A 19,004-nucleotide genomic window follows, 5' to 3' on the forward strand; every position below is an offset into this window, starting at 1 on the left:
TTATTTAACTAATAGACGGAGATCATTAATACAGAAAAACGAATTAAAGTGTATCCTCCATCTTTATATACTGAAACTTTTTAATCCACTTACATAATGTTAAATCATATCAGCTCATTTAGCAATTGTCGTAGTTGGGACACATTTAAAATGAATTTAATCCTTCATTAAATATTGCCAACTTTTGGATTGCAACATCTGCATAAACCTAATAGTCCCAGGTCTCAAAATTAGATTTGTTACTTAGGTTGTCTATCTACCACTGCCACGTCCTTCTATCATAACACCAAAGACAATCTACTAAATCATTTTAGATGTTTGGTGTTATAGTGTTAGCACCCATGAATAATTATATTTTTTTCGTAGTCATGAACCCTGAAAACGTAAACACTTTTATATTGAATAAACTACGAAATTTACAGTAATTATGTCATAACTCGGTTACAGTATTAATAAATTGTATGTAGGTAATGGGTGGTAGGCGGTACATATATAGTAAAATGGCGCTTGCTGCCGGATCCCTCGTGCTCTCGGAAGGAAACGGCGCGGCGTCCGCGCCTCCTGCTCGCGGCTCGCCTCCCTAGGGGTGAATGAACGTCTTACTACACAGATTTCTATTACGTGAACTCGATTGCCAGACGTTATGCTTCGCCTAAACAAATGAAGATAATTTGCTTAAATTGGACTATTAATATTTTTCGAACTATGAAAATCATAAACAACTAAGTAATCAATCAATGTTTCTACGCTGATAGAGGCAGAGTATGACGCACTTATTGTAATTAGACCATCAGTGTACCTTCCTACCATTTTCTAAGAAATAAACATTTGTATTTGTATTTATAAAATGCTTATGTACGTTTTGGTAGGTAATACTCGTTTACTAGATTACACACTTTTTTACTTTATTAAAAAGTATCTGTAACCCGCGTAAATAAAACGCTTCAAAAGAATAAGTAAATGCACAAGTCTGCAATGAACCCAAAATCGTTTAAATTGACTTGTGCCAAGACTTCAGATCAAAGTCGTGGAAAAGGGCTCTCAATATACCTACCTGAACAAAGAAGACTGAGAAAAATGGCCCAGTTAATACGATTACTAAAACCGTATTCAACTTCTGGAAAAAATTATAATTTCTTTAAAAAAATCTAGTCGTATTCTTATAGCGTTTTCAGTTTTATATTTTATATCGAATCAAAATTAGATAAAAAGAAATTAGTTCACTAGGCTAATTTCAGATTAAATGTAGGTAGGTACTTATGACTTTTCTAATCAGTCCTAAAATACCTATCACAAGTCTTATCTGCAGTTTCTGGTGCAGTCGGACGCACACAATGTAGGTGTATTTTTTATCTAATCCCAATGACATAAGGTAAATAATGGATTACCCGCGTTTTACTGTGCGATGATAATTATGTACCTATAGTCAGACATTCGATTTAGGTTATACAGACCAATGTAAAAAAACCCGCAGTGTAAGCTGTATTAGTTCACCGTATCGTAATACTTTGTTTGTTTACGAAAATACCTTGTTTCACTGCTTTGTATATACTTAGATAAAAAATGTCACTAAATAGAATGATATGATCGAAACAGTCGTGATAATTGTACGTATATAATCCACGGGGAGGGTGGAAAGGTCGTAGTGATGTCACAGCCGGCAGGGCACTCCCTTGTCGGGGCCGGGCTGTGACTCATCACTTGTCAGCCCAATAATATGTACAATTGTATATACTTTGCCAAAAAGCGCTACGACTTTTCCAACTCCGTTTCCTGAACTGAACCTACTACCTACGAGGAGTAAGTCACGGGTGGCTGCTTGTGTAATATAAATGATTATACCCACTTGCGTATGTGCAATAGTGCACACTATAGTACAGATAAATACGCGTTAAGCTGGATTGCAAGGAAATCGACACCTCACGTTGCGGTCTCGGCCTTAGATCAAGTCACGTCTCGGGTCCAATATCAGTTATAGCAAACTTCAATTTATTTTTTATTCATACGTGTAGCATATCTACGATTTTCTGACGATATGTACCTAGGTCTTTTAGTGAAACTCCCAATCGCACTTGAAAAGTAAAATGCTCTAGTGCAGAAACGTAGTATGATTTCTGTCTGCACACTTTTAGAACAACAAAGACCCTCTTTCAGAGCATCATAAATGAAACACCAAACGAAACGAAAATGAAATAGACATAAGAATAAACACAACATGAAAAAAGTATATGTATGGCACAAAAATAAATTTTTAAAGTAAATTACAATCTAAATCTCAAAAGGAAAGTTATGGATTGATGTAACATATGGTAGGCAGACTTACTAAAATAATCAAGAACAAAATCCTGTCTTGCCAGAACGCCATGGAAAGAAGTATCCTGAAACTGAGAAGAATAGATAAAATACGAAATGAAGACATACGCAATATAACAACCCGGCCCATTCAAGCAGCAACATTCGACCCAACTACTGGGTCAAAATAAGTCTTCTACAAAATGGAGATGTATTAATTAACACACAGCTGTAATGGGTCTATTACATTGACTTTGGATAATATAACGATAATACGCCACGGGCCAGATACATGTTTGCCAAAGTGCATATTTGCCGTTGGTTTTTGTTAAACCTTCATAGTTGCTAATGTGTTACATTCTAGTTGACAAGAATTTGAAATATAAAATGTTGTATTCTGTGCCAATATTTTTCACAATGATGTTTTACTTGATCTTGAAAATATATACCTATGATTCCAATAGATTATGGGTATAAACATAACCATAAAATCAGTGAAAATTAATTTATTTCAGTAAATACGTATTACTTACGTGAAGTTTTCGCTTCATAATAAAATATAATTTTATGAAAAGGAAGAAAACGCCGTTTTATTAAATAATCTGATCGTAAGTACCGGTTCCAATGTGTCCATCGGTAAATCGGAAGGTCTGAATAATTACGCGACATGGAAATTCCAAATGAAGTTATTATTGATAGACCATGGCTTATGGGAGTTTGCTAGCGGGTCTGGTGATGCGGTAAAGAATCCCACGAAAAACCAAAAAGCCCATGCAATAATTAGTTTGAATATTCAACCAATTTGCTATTCACATGTAAAAATGCAAAACCAGCTTCTGAAGCATTATAACTTAAAATCAGCATATGAGAATACTGGCATAAGCCGTAGACTTCCTCTTTTAAAAAGGAAATTAGCTCTAATCAAATATGAAGATTTCAAGAGCATGGATCATTATCTTGGAAACATTACGTCTGTAACTCAAGAATTCGCTTACATTGGCTGCAGTATTGATGATGAGGAGCTAGTAGAGTTGGTGCTAAATGGCTGGCCAAATAATTTTTATCTTCCGATAATAGAAATGGAAGTTTCGAGTACAAAGCTGTGATCTGAGTTTGCTAAATGTCAATTAATGCACAGCGAATTCAAAAAGGAATCATCAAGTTCAAATTTAAAACCATCTGAAAAGGTTTTAATGACAAAGAACAAATTTAATGTTTTTGCGTTGTATTTACTTCGTACAAAACAATATACAATATAAACAATAATACAATTAAAAATTCATTCCTATCTGGGCTATCTCAGACTCATGTGGAAGGACATATCAAGCCGAAGTGTCCTAAGTTGAATAAGAATTTAAACAATGATTCAAGTCAAGAACTTTCATCGTCTAAAAAGGGAATTAATGCTTCTTTATTATCAACTGAGACTGCTTTAGTTACTAATGTTTGTGATCGCGATAATTGGTTTTTAGATTGTAGTTGCACTAGCCATGACAGACTGAAGAGATTGGATTGGGTGTTAAATTACTCTTCTGATGTTAAATCCCAAATTACTACTGACAATAGTGATACAATGTATTGCAAAGGTGTACGGAATATCAGTGTATTTATTACAAAGCAATTGGAAAGTACATACATTTTTATATTGTTTTATCGAAGTGGTATTCGTTACAGCGTGTAACAAGAATGCAAATAGTGGCACACGTTGTTTAGTCTGCCGCTGGCCGTTACGATATCGCACGCTTAGCTGCGGGGCAACCGAAGGTTGGATGTTAGGTTTTACCATGCTCTTCTACAAACTCACGGACTACCCACCTCCTATATCCCATAGATAGACTATGAAATTGAAGCGTTGACGAAGACTCCTGGTAAAAAGCGCCGGTTTACTAATCTACTATTAATTTTATATGCACGGTTGCTGAACCCTAAGCATTTACATGTGACAGCTAACATGCACCAAATCAATAAGGATTAGCTGCCTTTATTAATAATTGTATATCAATCTTTGGGAAAGAGTAGGTACTTTTCGCTAGCTTGTTTTTCACCTACTAGTATGTTAACCGCCACCTACCCATTATGAGCACCGAAGTAAATCAGGCGCCCACACGTTTTCTGTCATTGGTGATATTGCCTTCCTAAGCACCTGTAGCGGGAAATTGCGTAAATTTGCTAGTTTACTATAATACAATCTTGTGTAGGTTGACGTAAAATATAATGTATGGATTTGGAAAGGAAAATGGGGCCATTCTTTGCTAGACCTTGATATATTAAATTGTTTAGATCCCAAAGTTCTGTGATGAATTACAGGTTTAAACGGTGATTATCCACTCCATCCTATGTATTCCCTAATTTTAAGTTCAGCGTTTTAACTTGCCAATCGTACAACAAATCTAGGATTCAATTGTGAAAAAATCAAAATCTATTAGTGGTACATAAATAGTAATAAATACATAAAGAATATAATCTTTTTGATTCGAATTTAAAGTGGCTCAGAATAAAATCAGTTTTACCTGCGGATGAGATTTGTCCCTTAATAAGCGGAAAATGGCAATGGTACACGTACAGCGAAGTATGGGAATGTCATCATAAATCGATATGATGCTTAAAATGACACTTTGGACTGCAACCTCGATGCAGAGTTAGCTTAGATCGACTCTTAAGCTATACAGCGAGATATTATTAGTTATCGTTTAAATACGACGTTCGTGGCCCTTCGAGCCGGATCAACAACTATTTTCAAAATTCATATTCTACCTACCTAGGCAGAGTCATTGCGTCACCGGCGAGTGCTTGTTTCCGTCTTCTTGGCGTAGTTGTCACAAATAATTGTGTATAATTTCAAGAATTCAAGAATTGCGTATAATTTAAATACATATATAGGTGGGTAAGTATGTGTTTTTGTGGTAACTACGCCACCTGGACGGAAACAGGCACTGCACGACGCAATGACCCTACTATTTACACTTAATTACGATTTTCAGTTAAACTTAAGTTTCTTTCAGTTTTATGCCGCCAAAAGGTAGGTTGCCGGGTTTACAATAAGACAAACTAAGTGTCATATCTTCGTATAACAATTGTAAGAGCTTTCAGGCAGGCTATTAGAATTCTGTAAAATAGCAGTTGTAAGCGTGACAGCAGCGGAACTGCGTTTATTACGAGCGCGACCATTGATCCCGCCCCGCGGCGACTATTGAACCCCTGCAACACTAACGTTCTTCTATACATTTCACACCCCCTGAAAAAGGTTTTAGAGACCAGCACATTCACCTAGCGTCTAATAACATTTTATCGTACGATTAACTTTAGTTCTATTAGCATTTAAATGTATTGTAATGAATTGCACTAATTATCTTAAACTGAATTACGACATACTCGTATCAGGCAAAAAATACCTACGTCCTGAACTGAAAAACAAACAACTAAGTAACGGATCCTTTCAAACCGTTGATAGAGGCATTAGAAAATAGCTCAAAGACATTTAGAAGACTTATATGAAATTTATAAGCGGGGATTGCTATAATTTCAAATGCTATTTAAGGATTCAAAATTACAGAAAAGATATCCTAGGTACCCATTGTATGCCGTTCCTCTAGATTATTTCTAGAAAGTGCCCGGTGCAGCAGTGCACAACTTGACGAGCTATTTATTTTTATTGCATGAAATGGTTAGGTACCTAAATAGAAAGGTTTTCTTACTTTACTACTATTAATTTTTAACCGACTTCAATTTTTTTCTTTTATTCTCTCTCTTACATAAACTTACACACATCTACCTACCCTACCAACTTACTTTATGTAAATTTCTGACAGAATTATATTGAAAATCCTGTACTACTGTCATTAAAATAGAAGGCACAATAGGACAAATCTCATTTACGACTCCAAATACCTACATGTAGGTCTAGATACCTACCTATAATATATGTTAGATCCAGAGTCATTAGTGACTATGAGGAAAATGATCTTGATCTTCAATAAGTCACGTTTCAACATAATGCACTACAAAACATTTTAAACTTACCATCATACAACGCCGTCCGTCACAATTCAAAACATATATGTAGTTCACTCACTGTCTGTAAAGTAAACACGATTTGTATCCCACAACTTAATGAAACTTCTTAGAGGACCGAATGTAATTTCACTTACGGAATGTTTATTAGTGAACAAAATTATCGTTTGTGATCCCAAGAGTCGTCAATGCACATTCCGGTAAGATTCATTGCACACTGAAACAGAGCCCGTCCAGCCAGTGAGTACGACGGTCGACACCCGTGCCGTACCGACCGTACTGACTCCATACGGCTACGATAGGAGAGGGATACCTAAACATAATGTGTAGGCGGAAGCGTATCTTGCATTGGTATGAGTCGGGACGGGTCGGCGCACTGCGAGACTTTATTGAAACATGACGCGCCATCTATCAGCTTCCGCTGGTATCGTTGTCATCCTAGCTAGCGCTAATCTGCGGAATTAGCGCCACCTGTAGAGAAAGCTGTTAGGTTGTTACGACAACTAGTGTCATTAGAGGGCGCACCAAACGTTATTCTTTGTTAATTTAATACTACCAGAGATATATATAACTCCGTATAAGATAAATAAAGTCTAAGAAAGAAACGTGCCTGGGATATCAAGATAAAGTCATTCTCGAATAGATGGCGCCATTATAATTTATACCTTTGGCCTATTCTCGGCTAGATGGCGTTGAGGACACCGTTTGATATTTAACAATTTTAACACATATCAGTTAAAGAACGGGTCAGTATGGAACAATAAAAATTAAAAATCATTTATCCGTAAACATATTTTGATTAATTTATACATTTTCAATTTTATTTTAAGTTTTAATCGTGTGTCGATAGATGGCAGTAAATGTACCGTGACTACAAAATTGACAATGACAGGACCCCTCTATACTATCTATTCTTTTTGATACTACTCTACGATATCACAAATAAGATTCACATATCATTTTCTCTACATGGATTCTCTAAATGGATGAAGCATACCTACAGATTCTCAATCAGTAAAATCAACACACGTATGTAGGCGCCCCCATAATGTAGTACCGGTATATTCTTAAGATAGGAGACATAAGAAAAACAATATGTAGTTAAGAAGAAAACAAGGTAAATATACAATAGGTATAAGAAAAATGTGGCCTTTAGCTAGATATTACCTACGAAATATACAGATTGATTCTGATCTGCGCTACCCAAACTACGATAAGTTAAATCTTGGCTTCATAACTGCCAAAGAATGTGTGTAGGTATAACCACTGCGTTCTATGGAAGCTGCCTTTTCCATTTCTCCTCAGTAAATGTGTTTTTAAAAGAAAAGGAAAATGCCGACAAGTGCTGTGAAATCTAGCTTCTGGTGGAATTTATGGAAAGGTATGTACCGTCAGCACAGATTATTAAACGCCGTCAGCATCAAATAGGCGGATGCAAAGCGGTAAGAGCATTTGGCATCCTGGAATATTCTTCCAAATAGAGCTAAATGTCTACAGTTCGCTATTCAAAATTTCTGTGTACCTACAATCTTCTTGTTCTACATAATAAATATATATATAAATAATAACGGCGGGGGGTATTAAGACAATGGATAAATTCCGATGTATGTGTAGCCGCTGTATTTAGACTTTTCATAAATTCATTTCCTTTTTTCATATCAACTACATTTTAATTATTATTTTTGTTTGTTTGTATTAATTTACTTCTTCATTGATTTTATGTGTGTGGTGGAAGTGGTGGAAGGACTGGAGCGATCTCAAAAACAATACAAAGAAGAAAATAACCAGAATACATAGGTACTAAAATTTACTAACCTATGGATTACAGCGTCTGGAGTCTGGAGCGATCTCGGCCGAGCACGAGGCCGAAAAACAGGAGCAAACCATATTCCAAGCAAATATGCGCGAAATTCTAAAAAATCCGCTAGAAAATATAAGCGACTCTAACTTTTTCAAAGACTGTCGAGTAGACAAACAAGCATTTGCTGACTATTGCGTTGCGATTTATTGCCCCGAGAAACCGACTTGAAAGGGTCGCAAAGAGTATCTCTTCAAAATTCAAGTTAAGGTAAACATGTTTAATAAAGTTCATAATACATTATAATAAACTTCATTTGCATTCTACGATAGGTTAAACGACTTTCTTTTGAATGCAAAGGATACTTGCTGCTGGCATATTACTTGCCTTACGCTAAATTAAATGTTGGCTTCATAACTTCGCCGCTGCCATTTCCGAGAACTTTTGTTGACCTCGGACGTAATTTTGAGTAAAACTGGGACTTTTGTGAATACAGAATTGATATTTTACTTAATTATGGCTCCCGTGAAATGCCCTCGTTGCGACAAAGTACCTACCAGCAAAGAAATCTTAGTCTGCTGTGCTTGTAAACTCACGTATGACATTGAATGCGCAAGCGTGACCTACGCACGATGGAGTCTTATGAACCCGAAGCAAAGAACCAGCTGGAAGTGCTCCACTTGCTGTGAACAAGCCCTACGGGTTGCACAAAATGATAGCAGTAGCGTAAGTACGCGTGCAAGGACAAGCAAGCCCGCGAACGACGTTCGTTCAAATACAGCTTCACCTACAAAAAGTGACGACGATAGCAACCTCGTTAAAGAGATGCAGTTGTTCCGGTCGGAATTTGCAGCGATGCGTTTAGAGCTATCTAACATCAACATTAATTTGGAAAAACTCTCCCTCGCAGTTACGGCCCTCGATAATCGCATCGGCAGCCTGGAAGAGAGAGTCCAGATTTTGGAAGAGCGCCCAGACCGGTCGGCTAGCGATACGGGCGATGTCAAAGATCTGACAGACACAGTAGAACGTCTAAAACAAGAACTAAACGACCGAGACCAGGCAATGTTGTCCACTGATGTTGAAATAAGTGGCATCGATGAACAAAATAATGAAAACCCGATCCACTTGGCGGTATTGGTCGCACAAAAACTGAGTGTAGAAATAGAGCCAAAAGATATAGTAAGCGCAGAACGTGTCGGGATGCAACGTGCAGCGGGTGATGGCGCTGGTGGCGTCGACGGCGGCCACGGCGGCCACGGCGGCAGCGGCGGCAGCGGCGGCAGCGGCGGCAGCGGCGGCGGCGGCAGTGGCGGCCGACCGCGGACCTTGGCTGTGCGGCTGACACGGCGCGCGCTGCGAGACGAGCTTCTGCATGCTGCACGCCGCACCCGCGGCGCAGATACCACCGGCTTTAACCTGCCCGGGCCACCTCGCAAATTCTACGTTAACGAACGGCTTACACGCGCCAACCGTCAGCTGTTTTATAAAGCCCGCCATGAAGGATCACGCACAAACTGGCGGTACATCTGGACTCGCGACGGTCGAATCTACGCCAGGCGCCAACCCAACACACAGGCGCACAGGATCCGCTGTGACGAAGACCTGGTTAAGATTTTTGGCACGCCTTAAATTCGATCTGGAAATCGACGTACACTATGATGGCATACTGCATTATAATCACTTTATCCTTTTCATTGTTTTCTGATATAATTTCAAATTTTAATAGGGATGTCACTAATGTACACAATCACCCAAATTTTGTTCTTTTTTCGACTGCTCTATTAATAGTTTTGTCACTTATTTGCCGTTATTATGATATTGAAAATAATTCCCAGATACATAATATTCTTTGCACGTCATCTTTCGTCAAAGGGGTATTTTTGAAATCCAAGATGAATTTCAAAGTGAATAATGTTACTCTTAATATTATACTGAATGTTTTTCTTAATAGACATCATTTAATTGTAGTTAAAAAGCGTTTGGTTAATTTAAAGTTCATTCAACTCTCATTTTCTTTTATAATACAGTTCATAAAGGACAAACACTTTACTATTGGCCTACTAAACCCCGGCTCGCTTGGAACACGCCACGAGGAATTCCTTGTAGCGCTTGAACGTCATTCAGTTGACATCATGGCAATAAATGAAACTTGGCTTCAGACAGGACAAGAGGCGCGCGCGCCGGCTCCGGCGGGCTACCGGTTACGGCACGTGCCGCGCCCTGCCGGGGTTCGCGCGCGCGGTGGCGGGGTTGGGTTCTACATACGGCAAGGTATCTATGCTCGTCAGCTCGATCCGCCCCACACACCTCTAGTTGAGCAAATGTGGCTTAGAGTAACTCTTAATGGACTTAAATACGCCATTGGTACAGCATATCGTCCGCCCTGGCTCAATGTAGATACCTTTTTAGATGCCTTGACTGAATCTATCGGTTCGTTTTCTGCTTTCGATCATGTAATCCTTATGGGCGATTTTAATATTAATATACTCTCCTCAAATGATTCTAATACTAAAAAGATTCTAGGGTTTCTACATTGCATGAATTTAGAGCAATATATAAAACAACCCACCCATTTCACTGACCATTCAGAAACGCTTATAGACCTTATCTGCAGCAATAGTAAACTTTCTCAAGTTTGTGTAGACTACATCCCTGACCTCGGTAACCACGCGTTTATCTCATGCAATGTGCATGCCAAAAAACCTAAGCCATGTCGTTCGTGGATTTGTTATAGACCCCTGAAAAATATTTGCCTTAAAGAATTTAATGCGTACGTCGAAAAAATTGTTTGGGAAAGATTACTAAGTAACAATATTAACGAGTCACTGGCATTATTTAACACTTATATCATCTATATCTTTGATATCTTTGCTCCCGTAAAATCAACTCTTTTAAAAAATCAAACTCTTCCTTGGATAACACCAACTGTCAAAGAAATGATGAAGCTTAGAGATGAAGCGCATGCTAAAAGCCGCAAGACAGGGTTAGACTCTCATAAATTGTACTACAAAACTTTGAAAAGTACTGTTAATCAAGCTATGTTCACAGAAAAGCAGGCTTATTTTAATGAAAAAATCAACAAAATCTCGAACGACTCTCGTAAACTATGGAAAAATATAAAACACAGTATTGCCGATTTCAATAGTAAAGAATGTTCTCTACCTTGTTTCTTTGATGATCCTAATTTAATAAACAATCACTTTCTAAATATTCCTAAGACAAATGTTACTTTATCTGATCTTACATACTTTGAATACAATCGTTTTGGTTCTGCAACTTTTAGTTTGAAAACAGTTGATGAGAATACGGTCTCTAAAATCATCACCAATATCTCATCGAACGCTCTCGGTACAGATGAAATCTCGCGTGACATGATTCTTCTGACACTTCCACGCACATTAGGGCTAATTACTGCTTTAATAAATCAATCTATCCTTTCCGGAGTATTTCCTGATGCCTGGAAAGTAGCTCTAATAAAACCTATCCCCAAAAAAAGTAACCCATGTGAATTTAAAGATCTCCGGCCTATTAGCATTTTGCCATTTTTGTCAAAAGTTCTAGAAAAAGCTGTTTACCTACAAGTAACAGAGTTCCTTGAGGCTAACTGCATTTTGCCGTCAAAACAATCAGGTTTTAGGTCTGGACATAGTACCTCAACTGCCCTGCTAGATGTTGTTGATGACATCCTGACTGAGATTGACTCTGGAAACGGAACAATTATGGTACTACTTGATTTTTCCCGTGCTTTTGACACAATTGACCATAACTTGTTAATCTCTAAACTTACCTACTACGGTTTCGATATGCTAGCACTTAAATGGTTCTCTAGCTATCTAAGTGGTCGCCTTCAAATAACAAAACTAAGCAATAAAAATGGTACCAGTAGGATTTCCGAATCTTCACTCGTCTCTCGTGGCGTTCCACAGGGTTCGATATTGGGTCCATTATTGTATATTCTATATAGCGCTGACATAGTAAATTCCATCCAAAATTGCCGATATCACATTTATGCCGATGACCTCCAAGTATATCTCCCACTTAAGCCAGACCAAATTTCCCACGCAGTAAATAGCATAAATGATGACTTGTCTCGATTAGTTCAATGGTCCAATAGAAACAGTTTATTTTTAAACCCCTTAAAATCTAAATTTCTTATATTAGGTTCTGAAAAGCAAAGGCGTCAAATTAAAAACTATAATCCGATTATTAAAATAGGCTTTGACTGCATTGAACAAGTTCAAGAAGCTCGAAACTTGGGTGTACTTATGGATGGTAATTTAAGATTTCACAATCATGTTTTAGAAACGTCCAGAAGCTGTTTTTACCGACTCACAATATTGTACCGTATTCGTAAATATTTAAGTATCGATGTTCGAATTTATTTATGTGAATCTCTAATCCTCTCTAGACTTAACTACGCCGATACTGTCATAGGTGGTTGTTTGTTGGCCCAAACCAAGAAACTAATACAGCGCGTGCAGAATGCTTGTGCCCGATTCTGCTTTCACATACCACCAAGAACTCATGTGACACCTTTCCTAAATAGTAGTGATTTAATGAACATGGAGTCACGACGCGCACTGCATTTCGCTTGTTTACTTTTTGGTATTGTGAAGACTTTAACACCCCAATATTTAATAGCTAAGTTACAATTTTCTCAACGTCATGTCAGAGGTGCTAGTCGTCTTGCTTGTCCTCGGCACAATACATCAGCATTTCGTGGCAGTTTCAAGTACTCTGCCACGAAATGCTGGAACAATATACCACCACCTATACGCAATTCATCATCTGTTCATACATTTAAAATTAAGTACAAAAAACACATTCTTAATTTACAAAAAATGTTATAAAATTAAATGCCGATGCTACATCTCTCATGATTATCATTGTAGTATATATTTTTTTTTTTTTTTTTTTTTTTTTTTTTTTTTTTTTTTTTTTTTTTTTTTTTTTTTTTTTTTTTTTTTTTTAAATTGTAAAATTGTTTTGCTATTCTTAACGACGGTGTGATAGTTTGTCCAGCGCTTCAGTAAAGGTAATGCTGTAAAAATGTGGCTATATAATCATCTCTGTTCCCACAAGTTCCTGTTTATGAAAGAATTGTAATTCTGTTTTATGCATCCAGCCATTATTATTTTATATTTTATGCATTTCTTTTTGGTATTGTTTAATTTATTATTTTTATAAGTTCAAGGGTCCACTGAAAATCAGCGTCGTTGCACTAAGTGCTCCGACACATGCTGAGTGGTATCCTCTTTGAAACAACCAATTACACTAACCTATGTTACATGTTTGTCTGTATTAATTTTAAGATGTGTTGTTTCAAATAAATTATTTTCTATTCTATTCTATTTCTATTCTATAACTGCCAACCTGGCATTATCATAGTTCTGAATGCCGAGAACTCAAACAAACCTATACCTACGTCAAATTGATAATTACACATCCTTTTTCACAACTAATCATATCAATCAAAATTACGGAGTAGTTATCTATATTAAAAATACTCACGAAGCCAAGGTGAAAGAAATACAATTATTGCAAGCTTCTTGCTTAGAAACAACTATCCCAAACATAAAATAAAAATAGGTAAATGTATCGTTCTCCATCAAATCATTATGCTGACAACTTCATTTTTTCCCTAAATAATCATACAGAAACTATAAAAATGTCTAAAAATATAACTGGACACATAAATATAAACATTATCTATATATATAAATGCAAGTGTCCTGACTGACTGACTGACTGACTGACTGATTCATCAACGCAGAGCCGAAACTACAAAAGCCAGAAAGTTGAAATTTGCACACCAGATTGCATTTATAAAGTATACAAGAGATAAGAAGCGATTTTGAGAAATTCAACCCCTAAGGGGGTTAAAAAGGGGATGAAAGTTAGTATGGGGTTAAAATTTTCTTTTAAGCTAGGAATTTGAAACTTCTTAAAAAGATATATTATTTAAATACAAGTAAACTAATTTCAGCGTTTTTGAAAATTCATTCCCTGAGGTGGTGAAAAAGGGGTTGAAAGTTTATATGGATATCAAAATTTTTTCCGAGTGGTGGACTTGAATCTTTGTATTTAGGGATATTATTAGAAGACAGGAAAAGTAATTTCAGCGTTTTGTAAAATTCATCCCCTATGGTGGTGAAAACGGGGTTGAAAGTTTGTATGGATATCATACATTTTTTCGAGCGCGGGATTTGAATCTTTGTATTTGGGGATATTATTAGATGACAATAAAAGTGATTTCAGCGATTTGTAAAATTCATCCCCTAGCAGGGTTAAAATGGGGTTCAAAGTTTGAATCCATTACAAATGCTTTGAAACTTCTTAGAAAGACATATTAGCCGATTACAAAAAAAGTAATTGCAACGTTTTTGGAAATTCAAGCCCTAAGGGGGTTAAAAAGGGGATGAAAGTTCGTCTTGGGGTTTAATTTTATTTTAAGCTAGGAACTTGAACTTTTTGCAAAAAAAAGGTATTAAATTAAAAAACATGAAAACTAATTCAAGCATTTTTTTAAATTATCCCCCAAGGTGGTGAGAAAGGGGTTGAAAGTTTGTATGGAGATCAGATATTTTGTGAGTGCCGAACTTGAATCTTTGTATAAGGGCATAGGTACCTATTATGAAAATACAAAAAAAGTAATTTCAGCAACCAACATCAAAATCCACTTGACTTAAAACTTCATACAACTTGCATATGAAAATTATAGGTACTAAAGATGTAAAATGTTGAAGATAAGATTCCACGCGGACGAAGTCGCGGGCAACAGCTAGTTACAAATAAACTTATTGAACAATCTCATGAACGTACAAATAGGCTTAGCTATCTGAATATGTTATCGACGCATGGTTTACTTCCAGGCCATTTACTTCCTGTTCCTACTAGGGTGAATAACTGCCTTGACCATTTTATGTTATAAATAGATAAATGTAAAACATATGCCACTGTGCTAGTATTAAACACATCTATTACAGATCATTCCATGATATTCCTAAAATAAACAAAAATAAATAATTCTAATTGCAACTCAAAAACAAAAACAACCATAAATCTTGATAATGCACTTTGTAACCTAGCTAAAGAAAATCTATCAAACCTATAAACATACACTGACGTCACTGACCCAAACCAATTGACTGAATTATTAATAAATAAAATAAGAAATTGTCTAAATGGAAATACCATAACCACCGTAATTTCCCAAAAATCGCACTAAAACCATGGATAACATTAGGTTACGTTGAATAAGAAATAGAAATAAAATGCAGATGAAACTGTGCTCGGAGCTTGATAATATAATTTTGAGAATAACGTACAGGAGATATCGCAATTTATGCAACAACCTGCTAAAAAAATTAAACATGCATGATAAAGAACAGTTAACAAAAGCTGGTAAAAACCAAAAATAATATCACTAACCGAAAACCTAACAAAACCGAAAATACTGAATTACTAGATATTAAAATTACCCCCTTTGAATCTATAAATGCCGTGAACAAGCACTTTGCTGACGTTGGGAATTCTTTGGCAGAAAATATTTTATCAAACAATACCCATCAACCTCATACAGTCGATAAACCCTCAAATCCCCTATTATCTTCTTTTGTGCTACTAGAAACTGACCCTAAGGAAAGGAAGTTCATACTATTTTAATGAGTCTGAAATCAGATAGTGCCCCTGGTTGGGATAACATCTCGGCAAAGTTCTTAAAAATAGCTAGCATACATAGATATATAAATTTAATTGCATGTTTTAATATTATTTCTAGAGATTTTTTTTCTTATAATTTGCTTTACATTTTTACTATAATAAAGAGTTCTTGTTTGATTATTATTCATCATACCAACTAAGAGAGAGCTTAACACAGGTAATGATTTACGTAAAAAGAGGTACCATCACATTAATATGTACAGTTTGAGCTACTGTTGATTGAATAAATAATTTTTAATTTAATTTTTTTAACCTACAGTCTTCTTGTTCTACATAAATATATAAATAATAACGACGGGGGATACTACGAGTAAGACCATAGATAAATTGCGAAGTGACTACATTTCTTTTAATTATTATTTTTGCTTGTTTGTATTAATTTATATCACGTTTCTTCATTGGTTTTATGTGTGTGTTGTAAGGTCTGGGGCGATTTCAAAAACAATACAAAGATGAAAATGGCCAGAATTCATAAGTAAGTACCTACTAAAATTGACAGATCTAGACGAACACCCGTCCTTTGGATTAATATAGACACCCAAGCCGCAACAGGGATTGAAAAAAATCCTGAGGTTGGATTCGGTAACGGGTCCTTAATTTCATTTCAACGGCTATAATAATATAAGTAAACTTTTTGCCATTTTGTCAAATCGCCTCTGTCAACTTGCATGGTTTTCATATAATTTTATGTCACGTACTTAACCCTTGAACCAACTACATTTCTAATTATTATTAGTTTTGTATTAAGTAATTTACTTCACCTTTCTCCATTGGTTTTATTGGTACTAAAATTAATTGATCTAGAAGAGCGGGACCCGTGGATTATAGACACCCAAACCGCAACAGGGATTGAAGAAATTCCTAAGGTTGGATTTGAAGTAACGGGTGCTTAATTTAATTTCATCGACTATAACAATATAATCTTTTTGGCATTTTGTCAAATACCTCTGCCAACTTGCATGGGTTTCATATGATTTTGTGTCACGTACTTAAACCTTGAACCAACTACATTTCTAATTATTATTATTTTTGTATTAAGTAATTTACTTACCCTTTCTTCATTGGTTTTATGTGTGTGGTCTAATGTCTGGAGCGATCTCAAAATAAATACAAAAAATAAAATGGCCAAAATACAAAGGTACTAAAATTGATTGATCTGGAAGAGCGGGATATCTTTAGAATCTTTAGATTATAGACACCCAAACCGAAACAGGGATTGAAGAAATTACTGAGGTTGAACTAGAGGTAACGGGTGCTTAATTTAATTTCATCGACTATAATAATATAATCTTTTGGCATTTTGTCAAATACCTCTTCCAACTTGCATGGTTTTCATATGATTTTAAATACCTTTGTTTTTACCGTATTTTTATTATATAATGTTATATTTTTAAATAAACGAATGTGCTATACTTGCAATAAAATGTCTACGAACGTTTGCAATGAAATGTTTACGTGCCAGGCCGTTCCATATAAAAATGAAGTGACTTAGGGATCATCATTGGGTACGCGAGATAAGTACCTAAGCATACATAGGTAAATTACAAATTCAAGCTTACGTTTCTTTTTTGGAAAACGTTGATTATTTCATCTATATGTAGGTTCGTGTCTTTATGTATATTCAGGAGCCCAGATAACCTTTCCTCTGCCATTGTGCCTCAATTGCCATTGTCATTGGGTCCCAAAATTTTACTCTGCAAAGAGTAGAAAAAGATCTCTTTGCAGTAGCTATGCTGACCGGGAGAGTTGCCAGTATTTGCAAAAACATTTTGATGTTAGGGTACAAATCTTGGTCGCATGATTCAATGAGATGAGCTACCTCGTCTGGTATGGACGAATTGTTTTCACGTTCTCTTTTCCATTAGCCCATCCAGAGTCGGTACTCATTTATGAGTTTATGACAGTGGATGTACATCTGGACAACTTTTTTAACTTTTACTGTCTCGATCGCAGTCCCTGTCGTCCCTGACACAGACATTCGGTTTAAGCAGAAAAACTCCCAAATTAAATAGGTCGAGTACTTGGGTAGTTAGGTTAGTAAGGATAGTATATTTTCTTTTCTTACCTAGACTATCGCTTAAGCATATCGACGATGTATAAAATCCATTTTGCTATGTAGATATTCTTTCCAGTGCGTTACAAATTTTAACAAGATTGTCACCTTGGAATTGTATATGGCCGTCATGCCGTTCAACCCATAGTGTCTCGCATATACTTTGAATTGCAGTACCATCAAGTTCTTCTGAAATTACTTTATGGCCTTTTGCAGACGCGTTAGCAAACACCACGATTTTTTTCATGCTGTCCGTTTTTTCACAAAACGACGTTTGACGACTTCGCCAAAGAGTTATTTAAAACATGATTGCTACAAGGACAACGTTTTGCGGGAATGGCTTTCTTTTAAAACTTAGCATTTTTCACATTCTGTAAAATACTTTCCTGAATCTTTTCTTTGCAAATATCTATAAGTTCGTTTTGTACAGTTTGGCTAATGTGAGTCGCTGTAGAACTTGTTGATGATTATAAATGGTGTTCGAGAACTAAGTCGTCAGCATCTATGCTAAATTTCAACAAAGCTCGGAAATTTCCTTCTGAATAGGAAACGTCACTGTGATCGGTGTTTTTGCTAATAATCTGGCCATTGTCTCTGTTGCCACGTAATGGTACATTTTGACGACCACACAATATTATTGTTTTAATAATTGGTCGTAAACGATCTCGATTTTCTGCCACTTGAGTTGTGGAGTATTTTCTTCGATGTTTTCTTGTGATTGGTTTTATGGCGTAAGTTATTTTTTTTCAAAGGTTACCTAGTCATTTCGAAGTCCACACGTAATTTACAAATACACCTTTTCATGTCTTCCATGATCTGACAACAAAATCTATTTGTCATCACTCATCAGTTTGATTTTCAAGTATCAAACTGACGGCTATTTCGTACGCCCGCCGCCGTGTTGTTTAAAGCGTTTGCTTATTTCAAACTATTTCAAATTGTTAGTTTAGTTCCAAATCACCTTCAAGATTTGAGGCTTGCTCCGTTATTGACTCTGAGATGTAATTTGCAAAATTTGCCTTATTGTTTGGATTCTAAATAAAACGATTCTTTGGTTGTTACCAAAGTTAAGTTAGCCTGTTGGGTAGATGACAAATTTTGATTGATGGATTTTATGGTATCAAT

At 36.2% G+C, this 19,004-nt stretch overlaps 2 protein-coding genes across 2 annotated transcripts in view; one reads left to right on the forward strand and one right to left on the reverse strand.

Annotated features, from left to right (window-relative positions):
• The window catches only part of LOC134678915 (amyloid beta A4 precursor protein-binding family B member 1-interacting protein), a 79,764-nt gene extending 73,155 nt beyond the window's left edge, over positions 1–6,609 (reverse strand). The window contains exon 1 of the mRNA XM_063537660.1: positions 6,313–6,609. The gene's annotated coding sequence lies outside the window, so the exon portion shown is untranslated. The remainder of the gene's footprint in view (positions 1–6,312) is intronic.
• Positions 6,610–8,926: 2,317 nt separating this feature from the next.
• LOC134679340 (keratin, type II cytoskeletal 1-like) lies at positions 8,927–9,733 on the forward strand. Its single transcript, XM_063538242.1, has one exon. The coding sequence runs from the start codon at positions 8,927–8,929 to the stop codon at positions 9,731–9,733; it is 807 nt and encodes a 268-aa protein (XP_063394312.1).
• Positions 9,734–19,004: the final 9,271 nt, after the last annotated feature.

This window comes from Cydia fagiglandana, chromosome Z (assembly GCF_963556715.1).
Source record: "Cydia fagiglandana chromosome Z, ilCydFagi1.1, whole genome shotgun sequence".
Lineage (NCBI taxonomy): Eukaryota > Metazoa > Arthropoda > Insecta > Lepidoptera > Tortricidae > Cydia > Cydia fagiglandana.